Source organism: Anarhichas minor, unplaced genomic scaffold (genome assembly GCF_050575085.1).
Source record: "Anarhichas minor isolate MPS153535 unplaced genomic scaffold, ASM5057508v1 ptg000002l, whole genome shotgun sequence".
NCBI classification, from domain to species: domain Eukaryota; kingdom Metazoa; phylum Chordata; class Actinopteri; order Perciformes; family Anarhichadidae; genus Anarhichas; species Anarhichas minor.
In genome coordinates this window covers 5,376,612-5,390,602 of record NW_027466448.1, presented here as the reverse complement: position 1 = coordinate 5,390,602, position 13,991 = coordinate 5,376,612, and the positions used below count along the sequence as shown (strand labels likewise).

The 13,991-nt window shown below is 42.7% G+C and overlaps 2 protein-coding genes across 5 annotated transcripts; one reads left to right on the top strand and one right to left on the bottom strand.

Moving 5' to 3' along the window:
- Nucleotides 1–271: 271 nt before the first annotated feature.
- Nucleotides 272–5,251, bottom strand: bspry (B-box and SPRY domain containing). Its single transcript, XM_076099804.1, has 6 exons — nt 4,777–5,251; nt 4,064–4,162; nt 1,925–2,155; nt 1,776–1,801; nt 1,556–1,680; nt 272–801 (listed from the first exon to the last, which is right to left on the bottom strand). Exons 1-6 carry the CDS (start codon nt 5,143–5,145, stop codon nt 272–274), a joined length of 1,380 nt encoding a protein of 459 aa, XP_075955919.1. The 5' UTR covers nt 5,146–5,251.
- Nucleotides 5,252–7,829: 2,578 nt separating this feature from the next.
- zmynd19 (zinc finger, MYND-type containing 19) lies at nt 7,830–13,797 on the top strand. 4 transcript variants are annotated; one of them, XR_012952929.1, is made up of 7 exons: nt 7,830–8,069; nt 9,404–9,463; nt 9,565–9,671; nt 9,864–10,004; nt 10,104–10,284; nt 10,379–10,757; nt 13,492–13,797. XR_012952929.1 is itself a non-coding variant. In XM_076086688.1 (6 exons), exons 1-6 carry the CDS (start codon nt 8,019–8,021, stop codon nt 10,520–10,522), a joined length of 684 nt encoding a protein of 227 aa, XP_075942803.1. In that variant the 5' UTR covers nt 7,830–8,018; the 3' UTR covers nt 10,523–12,706. The 4 variants fall into 4 exon arrangements, 1 of the variants encoding a protein (XP_075942803.1); XR_012952930.1 differs by having other exon boundaries at nt 13,489–13,797; XR_012952931.1 differs by lacking the exon at nt 13,492–13,797 and adding an exon at nt 10,805–12,706 and having other exon boundaries at nt 10,379–10,718.
- The last annotated feature ends 194 nt before the right edge of the window (nt 13,798–13,991 follow it).

The following is a 13,991-nucleotide window of genomic DNA, read 5'->3' as shown; positions in this document are numbered from 1 at the left end:
TCAGTCAAACAAAATGTTGTTACAGCACCACTGTATAATATGATCAACAGATAATGTTAAATTATCTCATTATCTCTAAATCAAAATCTATTGAATCATTAAAATGGTAAAAAAGAGAGAGAATCAGCAGCTACTAATAAAATAAATAGAAATTGACGCCTTTCATAACTGCATATGGAGGATCCTAAGCTGCTGATCATATTTACATTAGACAAAGGCATTTCTTCACATGTTTAGGTCATTTAGTGTTTTTCATTAAGTGTGCTTTGTGTCAATGCAGTATGGTGATACTGCGGTCCGTCACGGCAAACGCCGGCAGCAGCGCGGCGCTGAAGTGATGTGTGACAGAGTGCAGCACGGTGCTGGAGTCCGCCTCATAAAACAACAGCGTCTGACTCGGCCAGTCCAGCATCAGGCCGATCCTCTGGGGTTTCCTCGCCACCTGCAGGGGCTCCTTCTTCCCCGCGTGGCAGAAGGAGTAGTCCCCGTCGTAGTGAGACAGCACCCAAGACTGACTGTTGTGGCCCAGTCGGGCCTCGTTTCCAGAGCCTTTGCGCTCCAGAGAGGTGTAGCAGACCCCCACCTTAAAGGCACCACTCTGACCCACATCCACCACCCAGCTGTGGGTGCCAGAGGACATGGACAGTGAACCCAGAGCGTTGGGCCAACAGTCGAAGCGTGCTGGGTCGTACAGCTGCAGTTGGCGAGCTTTTTTGTGAAAGGTCAAAGTGTATAAGTCGTCAGAGAGGGACAGGAGAGGGCTCACTGTGCGCTCATCAAACTTTGATGATGGTCCATAAGCTGTGGGAAGAAGAAAAAGATGGATTGAATGTCATAAACTGATGCATTACTATAAGCAGACATGTTTTGAGGAAGCTTGAGAATTGAGCTGGTAACATCCGGCCACCCTAATTACAGTATCACGCTTGTCCACCTTCAAGATTTACATGAACAACCCTTGATTTTCTCTAAATGTTCGTCCATGTTTAGATTAGTTTAAACTCCTGCTCGATAACACAAAAAACATCCAGGCTTTTTTTACAACCAGGGAGCAAAATACATCAGGACAAAACATAGTCTATGTAGATAAATGTGTATATTACCAATATGTGCAATATATTTCCAAAACTACTGCACACTACTACAAGTCAAGAAGGTTCTGTGTGCTAAAATACAGAAAACCAAATAAAGTCAAAGATCTGCACACTTTTCTCCAATGCAAACATTATTTATGATGTAAAGATATGAAAGTTTTAAAGAAAGCAATTGATGCGGCGGTAAATAGTCACTGAAGTAAGTACATTTACTCGGGTACAATTTTGAGGGGCTTTATACTTGTAGTGGGAAATGTATTTTTAGGTACTTTTTACTCCAATATAAGACAGTTTCACTTTTGTCATGTTCACTTGTACAGTTTCTCAGCGTGTTTCTGTTTGGAGCATAGATACTATTTCTTTCTGGATCTTCCAGTTTTGCAAGTATACTAATTACCGTGATAGATGTATGTAATAACCCTGTATGATCTGTCACGTTGATTGAATACAAATCGACTAACCGTTTGGCCCCAGCAGCACTGCAGTGGCCCACAGAGCTCTCAGCAGCTTGCTGTCACTGCAGTCTGGGTTCAGGTTGAGCTGGTATGTGTCACATGGCTCCCCGACCCCGTCGGCCTCCTCCACCCTGACGCAAACACACACAAACAGCGAGAGAAGAAGAGATGTTACCTCTCTGGTATCTTAAACAAGAAAAAATGAATGTCATGTTTGAAAGATTACCTGTCAGCTATCTCCTGGACACTAGTCTGAAAGACAGGAAGAAAGTGATGAGTCTTTTGGGCAATTTATGTTCATTATCAGGTTACTGGATTTCTAGCACAAGTTCCTCTATTGTTCAAAAGTCTTCCCCAAAAGGTCCCATCTCTCACCACCAGCTGTGCGTCTGGAGTGTGTGTCAGCGTGTGCACCAGGCCGGAGCGCGTTTGCGTCAGCCTCGACAAAGCCTGGCTCCAGTGGGCCCTCTGGGTGAGGAGACACTGCTCCACTCGCTCCTCCTCTCTCTGCACCTCCTCCAGGAGACGCTGCTCCTCCTCCTCCAGGGCCTCACGTGCTGCGCTGACCTGAGCCAAGATCTGCTCCCTCGCCTTGCTCGCCACTACCTACGCCAAAGGGACAAGAAGAAAGATTAAGACAACTTGTGGTACAGGGGAGAAATGACATGGTGTTGAATCGAATTACATAATCACTACTGTATCAATATGACTGTAGTCAAAAGGTGATTTGTAAGTTTCTAAAGCCCATATACTTTGTTGTTGTTATGTTTCCAAATGTATAAATGCCCTCATAGTTTATGATCAGATATGCTTTGAACCTTGCAAAAAAACTTTTTTATTTTAACAATGAATCAAGTTACAACGAGGCAATTATCATGTGAACCTGCAGCTCCCATCGGTTTCACAGAGCTTCATAGCGAGTCTCAGCTCATCGTTTAGCTTTCTGGTCCACAACTTTACCGCTTTGGTTCACTCTCATCGCTCTACTAGCGTTGTTTACGGGCCAGTGAAAAAAAAAGCTCCAAAAACCCACTGTGATCTGCTCAGCACCAAACAGCAGACACCGTTAGCCGGTGAACAAAGTGCTGTGTTCACAACTTGTTATACCAGTTATTGCAAGTTTACAGTAAGTAAGCGGTCTAGTCGGGAAGTTTTAAGATTTTAAGCAAAGTATCTCATCAAACATTAAGGAAACGTGGGTCAAACAGTGTCACCGCCCAGGTTTCTGTTGCTCTCAAGCTGCCAGACACTTGACGGGGGTCGCCCATAAAAGCCCAGAGGTTGTTAATGAGTTTCACACAATTGACTTCCCACGTCTAGCCATAAACAATAAACAAACACACCAATGGCTACAGAGATTCACTGAACACATTTTTAACCCAAAGCAGTTTTTTCACAGTGTGGAGTACGTTTGTTTTAGGTTGACACGTATCGGTTTGGTCATTTGATTCTTGCTCAGATAAGGTGTCACCGTGTTTGTTTTACCTGCCTTTGCTGTTTGCTTGAGGTTGGATTTACTGGTGCTAACTTGTAACCTAGAATATTACACACGCATGTCTGTAGATCTGACCCCTTTAGACACCCATTGTGTTCAGGGAGGTTAATAAATAGGCTAAGGCTGCACTGAAAGAGGCAACCTTTGCTTTCTTGCCCGGTGGTAAGAAATTGACTGAATCAGCAAGTTATATATGACTAGTTAACCATTTTTATTTATCTTACTCATGCATGTACAACTGCTAAATTGTACTTGTTCGGAATAATAAGATCTAAAAATCACTGTTATTATTGTTAGACAAGGGAATTGTGCAAAAGACACAATTGCAACCCCCTGATATTCAAAAGAATTTAGATTTAGGAAACTTATACTGATACTGATATTTCATGCTATGTTGTGTTTTTTATGATTTAACATATTAAAACATGTGAATGAACATGAATGTAAAAGCACATGCATTTTCAATGAACAGCCTATGTGAAGTGGAGCTTTCTCACTAAATGATTTCTTTAACACTTTCCTCTCCATGTTGATGTGACAACAATGGTTTCATGCAATGAAGTGGTGAGACAATTAGTCTAAGAATCTATTTCATTCTTTATCAGCCAAAAAGCGAACCTGGTTCCAGCTTCTCAAAGAGGCAGCTTTACAGCTTTTCTCAGTTTTATATCATTATAAAGTAAACTGAATTTGGGTTTCAGAACAGCTGTTCAAACCAAACAAGCAATTTTAAGAAGAGCTGGGGTGTTATTTTTTGCTATGTTCTTAACAATAAATCGGATACTTGAAGAAATAGCCAACAGACGAATTGACAATTAAAATAATCCTTAGTTGCAGATCTAATGCAAAGAGACTTATTGTAGGCGTCAGTTTCCCAACACATGTCCGTAAAGCACATGTACTCAAAACAATGTACTTGTGAAACAGTGTAGGCTTCACTGAGCAATGTGTACCAGTATTAGTGGGGCTTTGTGTGTCTGTGTGATCATTAGTGTGAGGGGATCAGTGGTATTTCTCACCTGAAGCTTTTGCTCTTTGGCTGTCAGCGTCTGGTCGATAAACCTATCAATCCTCTGTGCCTGCAGCTGCATTTTTTCACACACATCCACCAGTTGGTTCTGTTGAACACACACACACACACACACACACACACACACACACACACACACACACACACACACACACACACACACACACATCAGCTGGAGACGCAACAAGAAAATCCTGTCTTTACAAATACCATGCAGAGCAATCAGCAAGAAAGACAACATACAAAATGTGGCACACCCAAGAAAGAACTATGAAATAAGCATATTACGCTGTTAATTAAATATGTGAACACAGTTTTTCACACTTTATCAGTCAGTCCTCATTGCTTTATAACAGCTACAATCCTAAACAAAGTGAGTGAGTGAAATAGGAAAAATCTACATTTTCTCTCATAACAGAAACTTAAATGAGAAGAAGAAGGATTTAGCTTTACGGTGAGGTAACATGAGTAAAAACCTGTCAAACGGTTGAGAACAGGAAAAATAAACGTTACAAGGCATTCACACAAAATGAAAGTAACCTGTAACCCCGCATGTATCCTCAGTAAAGAAAACATATTTGCCTTGTACATTTCCAAAGCTTTATCTTACCACAGCTCAGCCAATACATTAGACAAGAAATAAACAGGTGTTGCATTAAAATATAGTAAGCATATAGTAAGCTATAGGAGGCCTACACTCACCCTGACTGCGGTTACTCTGGTGGCCAGAGGGGTCACAGTGTGTCCGTGGCAGGGACCCACGATGGCGCAGTGAGAGCAGATGAGTTTCTGCTCGGTGCCACAGAACCAGTCGAGCTCAGCTTCATGCTCCACACACACCTCATATTCACCAGAGAAGATCCCGGACTCGGAGTCGGCGGTGGTCCCAGCCGGTGAGGTCGCCTCCGCGGTGTCCGCCTCCTGCTCCTGCTGTTTCCCACCGCCGCTCAACACGGAGAAAATAGGCTGCTCGAAATCCATCTCCTCAGTTTTTAAGCCACCCGAAGTCTTCTCCGAGCCAGTCGGTGAAGATGGGCATGTTAAGTCGCACGTTACGAGCTCCTCGGTCATGGCACAATAACGCAACAGGTGCACCGGCAGAACTGGAGTCGCACCTTCGGTCGCCTACAGCGCTGTAATACAGGTGTAACAGGTGAGCTGAACACGGAAGTAACACGGACACCAGAGGTCAGAGCTAAGAGGGGAAAAAAAGGTTTCTGTTTTGTCTTTTGAGTTGTTAAAATATGATGTAAAATAAAGATGAATATCAATGTGCATATTACAATGTTCTTCTTTTTTTTAGCTTGCCTTAATTTCATGTTTATTTTCCCGTATTTGTCTTTATGGCCCTAAAACCTCTCAAATGTGCAGCTGTGATCCAAAAGTGAAGACCAACCACATCAGATTCAAGTTTTCAGATTTTGGGAGCATAGTTACATTCTTGTGTGTGTATACAATGGAGAAAAACTGTTATACAACACTACTTTCATCAGTGAACCATAGTTTTTAATTGATTCAATGAAAATCTTCAAGATTGCCACTTTAAGTATTTAACTATTTCAGGTATTTCAGTGGGAAGTGGTAGTTTGTACTATATGCACATATCTGCAAAATGTTACATGACAAACGTGGAGAGTATACGCCTACATTAATTTGAACGATGTGTTTAAACTACCACAAAAGGTAGCCCGTCTTCAACGCTTACATTTTTTAATGTAAACTAATTTTCATTTAAAGAGCTGCTTATCTAAATATCAAAATTAAAATCACAGGATTTGAACCTGAATTCCTGCATGATGTTTAGAATACACTTTATTTAAGGACATAGGCAAGACAAAATCTTATTTGTTTCAAATTTCAAGTTCTTTATTGTTGTGCACAACAATTACAGAGAAGCAGTTGGCAATGAAAGAGCTCTCAGGCTCAATCCAACCAGCTTATTTAAATATGTATAAGAAAGAAAACGTTCAAGTAAAAATGGGAATCTAAGTTTGCTTAAATCAATATTTGACTGACTGGCTTTTACTGAGAAATAGATAATACAATTCTACTGAGAGTTGATAAACATGTCAAACAATATTATTAAAAGCACTATTTCTCTTAATTCATTTTTCTTATACTGCCGATTATTTTTTTGGACCATTTGGCATTTTATGCTATTCAAAACCTATCCTCGTATTGTCATTTGCAAATGTCCTAATGTTTACTAGATACCATTGTGAGAACACTGTGGAAGAGCAATCAAATTTTCCAGGGTGGATATAGGTGTGATAGATACCGTGTCATCACACGTGTAGGGATCAATGGTGCAGACACACCTCAGAGACGGCTCTGTTTAGCAATCCAGTGAGCACCACCCACTGTCTGGAAAAGCTCTTGAATCCAGAGAAAATAACCCCAGATGGTCTTCCCTCATTTGAAATGGTTGTGCAGTCAGTTGGCTTTGGTTGCAACCAGCATCCCAATGATTATTCATTTTAAAATCAACACCACGGTGTTCTACACATTTCACTTTGTAAAAGGGGAACAGCAGAGGCACAGGGCTGCCATTGTTTCCGACACAAAAAGCTGCTTTGTCATGGCAAAAAGTAGGAAACCCAAGATGTGTTTACATCATGAAACAAACAAGGGATTCCTGTGCGCTAAGTTTGTTGTGGGCGAAATAAATTACTGCTTTTTACTGACACTCAATCAACACTTTACTGTTTCAAATCACTTAAATTCATTAAGTTAATGAGTGTTGGGACATCATGGTTCTGATATACGATTGAGAGATTTGTTTTGAAACCTTACCAATGAATCAAAATATTATTGTTGTGTTAAATGAAAACCATGTGTTTCTAAAAAGTCAGAAAACTGAAAATAGATAAAGATAAAGCATTTCACCCGACAGCAACAACACATTCATAACATGAAGAATTACTGGAAACTAATTATTTCAATAGAAACTCGGGAAATATAACAAAAACTGATCATTTATGTCAAATAAAAATCATCGCAGACATTTTTTTCTGTCAAATTTTAAAATGTTCTTTTAAAACTCTTCATCTAAATTTACACTTTTACGAATGTCTAAGTCTCTGTAATACAGATCCTGATCTCCAGAGGGTGCTCACACACTGAACTGAAAGTCATGCTTTATCACCGGACAGATGTGTTGGGAAAGAAGATGCTTGTGTGCTCACTGCATCACGTGCCTGAATTTTATTTACAGTGATGAATGCAATGCGATACATCCTCCCGTGTGCTGCCATTTAAGCATCAGAGTTGGATATAGATACGTGGATAGAGAGATGGACAGACAGACAGACACTCTATTAATCCAGCAAGGGGAAATTTGTTCGCTACAGCAGCATTATGATACAGGTAAGCAATCAAAGTAACAGACTAAAAATAAAAAATATTGAGTATAAAATGCACATTATATATAATATAAATAACAGAGTAAAATATATTAAATATTATAAAATTGCACAATATATACAATTAAATATAATAATATTAATTTAGAAGGTAAATCCAGCAGTACTCAGCTCTCTTCATACATCCTTAGTGAAAGCATTGCTATCAAACATTTCGCGGGAAAATGTCTGGAAGTGGTCACGAGAGTTTAATGACGTAATAACAGAAACAGGCGGTCGTTGAACAAATAGTCGTTTTCTATTTGACGACACGATAGGACGCGTCGCGTTAGTGAAAACCCTTAACGTCACGTTTGATTGGATGGTGTGATTAGCGGCTCGTCCCGCCTCGCACCCCCCAGCAGAGTCAGACAGCTCGGCTTTCCTGCGCCAGCAGCGGTGTGTGTCACCGAGGTGCTGCCGGAGAGACTCGGAGTCCAGGGAGAACAAACCACAAACTGGCATCGCAGTGGGTGCTGAGGGGCTGAATACAGCTCAGGTTGGATCCCTCTCTCCGTCACCACCACCACCTCGTCCTCCCCGATGTCGGATTTCAAGCTTGGGATCGTGCGGCTCGGCCGTGTGGCCGGGAAGGTGAGCAGGATCCCAGGACCGCTGCCATGTGCGGCCGGGGGAGGGCCCGCGAGGGACCACAAAAAGGCGATGGAAAATGGTTGCGGTGTCGAGTCGGTGCTAGTCAACAGCTGTTATGGTTATCAACCGGTCAGCCGATGCGGGAGTTGGCCGATTTTAACTGCATTTGAACGGATTAGAGAAGCCGGCCGAGCCAGACTGGTCCACAGTCTCGCTATGAAGCTAACGCTAACTAGCACGTAGCGGGTCACGTTAGCCGTTACGTTAAACGGCGGAATAGAGCCACAAAAGTAAACACACGGGTCCTTCGTGTCGTTACCAGTGTTGCGTTGAAACGGAGGAGACAAATATCTTTCTTTTCCACGGTTAGGTCCTCTCGTTCTCACGGTCGGTGGTACAGCTAACAGTGCAGCGCTAGCTGTGTTATTTAGATTACACGGTGGAAGTGTCTGCTAATGAGGAAGCCATTGCCATGCACCAACTGATTCTTTTGTGCAACGTGACAAAGCACCGGCTGGACAGCACACTACTCCACATCTGTAGCCCAAAACAGTCTTTTTTTTTTTTTTAAAGCTTAAGTTACACTAACGTTAAAGAAGAAGCTCGTGTCACAAGACACTCTCACTCAGGATAGACTGTGCAGACACATTGGTTTGCCCACCTGCTGGGTGGAAGTGCTCCTTGTTATTTACATGTCACACCCAGTTGAGATCTACACAATAGGCTGGCAGTCGAGACAAAGTGTCACGTTGCATGTTATGACCTTTCAGGTATGTGGACCACACCACCCTGTGCTGTTGTGTGCCACGCGCAGTGCAGCGTGGAGCTACTTGTGTTGCTATCTTGTCACGTGCATTTGAAAGATCTACAAACAAAGAGTTTCGAGATGAAACTTTTGATGAAAGTTTGGTTCGTTCAAAACACCTTAAGATGATTTCCCTCTCGATGATTGTCTGCTGCAGCTGTCACGTGCAGGGAAAACTCACCACGAAGTGCTTATTATTTGTGAATGTTGTCTTCTGCAAACAAGCCACTTTTATGAAGAAATGTTTGACATTGCAAGTCCATTCAAAGCAGTTAAATATACACTCGAGCCCCATTTGGGACCGATTCATTCCTCAGGTTGGACACGGTTAATAACTACATTGCCATGCTGTCTTGTAACTTAACTCACGAGTTCTTGATAGCTGAATAACAGGAAGTGGTTCTGCGATATACAAGTTATCAAATGATTCTATAAAGGATCACAGATTGAAGTCTAATAGTTTACTGGTTGTGAATGCTGCTCCTGTTTGTGTCGCGGTTGTTGACATTAAAGTATTCTCTCATTTCAGACAAAATACACACTGATTGATGAGCAGGACATACCGCTTGTGGAAAACTATGCATTTGAGGTAAACAATGAAGAACTGCAACTTTGTGTTTGAGAAGTATTACTGATGCCACTTTTCTGACGGTGCCTTTTTGTTAAAATATTACATTATGTCACTTCCAGGCGCGCATGGAGGTAGATGCGGATGGCAATGGAGCGAAGATCTTCGCCTACGCTTTCGACATCGGCAAAGGCCGCTGGGCAGGAAGGCCTTTGCACGAGCTGCTCTGGTAAGTACTTTGATAATTGTATCGGTGTGGAATAAGCAGCATCTGGGCTCAAGACATAGGCGAGCATATAGTGGCCAACATGCAGGCCTAGCAGTCTTGCTCACACATCTACATGAGTGGGTCTCATCGTAATCAGTTGTTTTGTAACTGGTGAGAGGCTGCTTGACTTATGATACGCATGTCTTGGCACAGGGAGAAGCACAGAGGAGGCATTGCCCCCAGTTTTCAAGTCATCCACATCAACTCTGTGACGGTGGACAACCGGCTAGACAACCTGCGACTGGTGCCAGTGGGCTGGAGCCCCAAGCCGGAGGAGATCTCCAGCAAACAGAGGTAGGAGTATAGCTAAGAGCTGGACACAGAGTACCGCACAAGCTGTATGTTTTGTGTGTAGGCAAAGCCGGGCTGATTCATCTTCCCTTACTTGTCCAGAGAGCAGTCTCTGTACTGGCTGGCCATCCAGCAGGTACCGGCCGACCCTGTGGAGGAGCAGTATCTGGAGCTGAGCCGCACACGCTACTACAACGCTAACGGGGAGCTGGTGGAGGAGGAGGAGTGCTCCTGCACCTACTACGAGTGTCATTATCCTCCCTGTTCACTCATCGAGAGGAGGGTATGTACTGTGGAAGATTAAAGATATAGTTATAAACATTTTCCCCCTCGTAAACCCAACCAGACGTTGATCCTTGCTCCTCGTCTTTCAACAGCTCCGGGAGTTCAACATCTGCGGTCGCTGCCAGGTGGCGCGCTACTGTGGCTCCCAGTGCCAGCAGAGGGACTGGCCCGCCCACAAGAAGCAGTGTCGCGAGCGCAAGCGGGTGCTGGCTCTCGAGTCGGAGCCCGAACGATGATCAGCTTTCATCCTCGCCTGGGAGGGGGGGAGAGATAGGGTTGGACTTATGGGAGGGAAGCGGGAGGGGGATCGCTGACAAGAGACTAACGACGGAGGACAATGTTGGTTGCTTGATTGTTGGACGGATTCAGGCGGTAAGAAGATGGAGGGGAAGGAGGATAAAGCAAAAAGACATCTGCCACTTTCCAGAACTGGTAACTCTCCATAGCTTGTTTGCTGGATGACGGGGAAAGGTATTATTATTATTATTATTATTATTATTTTTGTCATTTTTCTCGAGGTGCGGAGACCCTCGAGATCGACCTGCTGCTATGGTTTTATATGTGAGAGGGGAAAAAAGTTGTCTTGTTGACGGAACTGGACGAGCTTCTTTGGACCACGATATAGACGGTTGTCGTCATCCACTTTAGTTCTTCCACCCACCCGCTGGGTGTGGTGACGTCTGTGCATACGGGGGACCCCGGGGGGGCTGCAGTACCTTGTCGTTCAACTGGTACGACGGGACACGGACCTTTTCACTGTATCGCTCCCTCTCTGACCTCTCTGCACACGGCCGCTGTCTTCATGGTCATCGACACCTTAGCCGCCTCCCCTTTCCTGTCGTACTCTCCCCCATGCAGCCAACCATGACACACATCAAAATTGATTTCACTGATTGAATCACACTACCAGTATTGTGTGTGTGTGTGTGTGTGTGTGTGTGTGTGTGTGTGTGTGTGTGTGTGTGTGTGTGTGTGTGTGTGTGTGTGTGTGTGTGTGTGTGTGTGTGTGTGTGTGTGTGTGTGTGTGTGTGCTGCCATTATGTACTGAAGGACATTCAAATGGTCTACATGGGTTACGGGCCGGGTTAATGTATGTCTTTTCTCTTCTTAAAGGGGCCATATTACACCGTTTTAAATTTCATATTTAATCGTAAATTGATGGGTTAAATATGTTCACTGTTCTATAATAAAGTAGCTGCCAAATAAAAGGCTAACATTTTTTTCCTAGACATTTTCTTGACCCACGAGTTAATTTATTTTTCTACCAATTTGATCGGACTGATGTTTGAGACAAGGTACAACGTTTTAATCGCCACTTTTTAAACAATCCTGTTATTTAAAAAGCTGTTCCTGGTGATGCCAGTACTTTGTCGTGATCTCTCATAAACAAAGCTTGTTATGTTGGTCACGGTATAAGAAACTGCTTCCTTGTGATCTCAATAGTTCATGTTCTCAAGACAGAGTATCTTGTCTGATCTCTACCAAAGTACTATGACCTGTAGTTTTGGCACTCCTTTATCAACTGGTTTAAATCCCTCCAGTCTTAGTTTGCTGTTTTTAAACAGACACCTGTCTTTTCAACTGTATTTTTTGCACCTGCAGGGTTACGGTATGCGTCAGGGAGGGGAGGGGAGGGGGGGGGGGGGGGGGGGGGGTAGTGCTCAGTTTCTTGCGTGAGAGTTTCGCTCTAAGGGTTATTTTTTTCTTTCTCTTTAATTCTATCAATGGAGCTATATTTATTTAAAACATTTGATTGTGAAACATGTTTTTTTTTTGTCCTGGTGATATTTGAAGGCAAATGTTCTAAAAATAACAAAGTGGACAATATGGGACCTTTTTATGTCTTTTTTTGGGGGCAGGGAGGAGAACGGAACACTTCGACCCCGTTACTTGTTCCGTTTCTTCTTGATCCTCAATGAACGAGTCCTCCTCTGTGTTCCAGCTTTCCATGAAAATACTGCACACCATCATTGTCACTAAAAATCTTCCATGCGAGAGATGTCTTGGAGTGTAAAACTTGAACCCCCCCCCCCCCACACACACACCTTATTGGTAGATTTTATTTGAACTTGTTCTGAGTCACCTTTTATCCTCAATCGCCTGCCTTCCTTGTATTACACCTACAACGCACACCTGCTTAATGTGTCCTCTTGTATCTTAGGTGAGGAGTCCAGACACACAGCATGTAATTCAGTTATACATGCGACTTGTTGATTGTTTTTTTTTGTATGTGTGTGCGCGAACAGGTTTTCAACACTGCACTAAAGATTTGGCTCCCCGTGTTAGCTGTATTTGTCTTAGATGGGTTGAAGGGAGGGGGGAGATTTGGATGATTTGGAGTGTACAGATCGTGTCTGACATCTTTTTGTTTTGTAAGAATATAAACAATCACCTAGAAATAAAGAGCTACAATATGTGAATGGAAGTACAGTTCGGGGGGGGGGGGGGGGAATAACTGACTGTTGCTTTTCCAATGTAAAAATGATAATAAATAAAATGAACCTCATATGTTGGAGTCAGCTTGTGGAATCCTTAAACTGTCCACACAAGAGGTTGTTAACTAACACATTCACAAACTTCTATCTGCCTACAACTACATTAGTGTTATAAACCATATATTCAATGTTTTCACATGGCTTTTAAATGCTTAAATTAAATAAGAGTCGATTGTCACCAGACATTTTTTATTATACATCCCCTGACCCTGGACTTCCACACGCAGTACGTTACAAATATTTTGAAGATTCAGCAAAGTCGCTCACTGCAGAAACGCTTGGTTCGACAATCAATCAAGCATTTTTATTAGAGATTAATCGTTTAACTTGTTTAGCAAGAAAACTTGATGGTTCAGGCTTCTCAAATGTTATTTTCATGTTCCATGTTATTCTCAAAGACTTGAACACTGATATGACTCCTGTTTAATCTGATTTACCATCTGGTTTGTGGACTGGACCAGACGGCTGTGTGTTTACCCCACAGCGCTTCAACGGTGCTAACTGAGCCACCTTTAATACTTGTAGTGAATTTGTTGTTCTTTTTACCCTGTGTTTGAAATATATCTTTTAAAACATACTAATCCCTTCATCAACTCTTTGGCTTTATCACTTGTATCTCTGGAGTCTTATCTATTCCTTCTCGTGTGTAACAAGTAACAGATGTCTGGTAGGTAACTTAAGCCTCTGTGTTGTTACTTGTGTCTCAGCAGTAGTTCGTCTCTCTCCATCTGCCTCTTCTTCCTCCTCCCGTTCACGTCCAGCCTCCAGCAGAACCCTTGAAGTCACCGCGGTGTCAAAGTTCAACAGAGGGGTCGCGGCCGTCAGCAGGATGTGCTGTTGTGGCAGGCCTGAAGTCAAACATGGCGCGTAACAGACACAAAGACAGGAGAGAATGAGGACTTATTTAAGCACCAGCTGTTTACTGGGCCTTGCACGTCATACTGCTGTAGGTAACGTTTTACATGTATTGGCAAGTATTGTTACCAAATAATAAATATCCTTATTTCATGACCAAAGATGAGCAAGATAATATTGAAGCACCAAATTAATCTTGTGTGTGGGAAATTATCTATAATGATAGATAATTGGTAGATTTGGTGTATACAACATATACTATAACAGCACATTATTTTCAGACAGGATTTAACTTCTGTCCATCTAAATAGACAAACAGTAGCTTTTATAGTCAAGGCCAGTGGCTCTCCCAAAG

Excerpts from the sequence above, each read along its gene's own strand:
- bspry (XM_076099804.1), bottom strand. The coding sequence starts at position 5,145 with ATGACCGAGGAGCTCGTAACGTGCGACTTAACATGCCCATCTTCACCG. Across the intron at positions 2,156-4,063 it reads CCAAAGAGCAAAAGCTTCAG|GTAGTGGCGAGCAAGGCGAG; the intron begins GTGAGAAATACC and ends CCTTTGGCGTAG. Across the intron at positions 802-1,555 it reads AGTGCTGCTGGGGCCAAACG|CTTATGGACCATCATCAAAG; the intron begins GTTAGTCGATTT and ends TTCTTCCCACAG.
- zmynd19 (XM_076086688.1), top strand. The coding sequence starts at position 8,019 with ATGTCGGATTTCAAGCTTGGGATCGTGCGGCTCGGCCGTGTGGCCGGG. Across the intron at positions 9,464-9,564 it reads TGGAAAACTATGCATTTGAG|GCGCGCATGGAGGTAGATGC; the intron begins GTAAACAATGAA and ends TGTCACTTCCAG. Across the intron at positions 10,005-10,103 it reads GAGATCTCCAGCAAACAGAG|AGAGCAGTCTCTGTACTGGC; the intron begins GTAGGAGTATAG and ends TTACTTGTCCAG.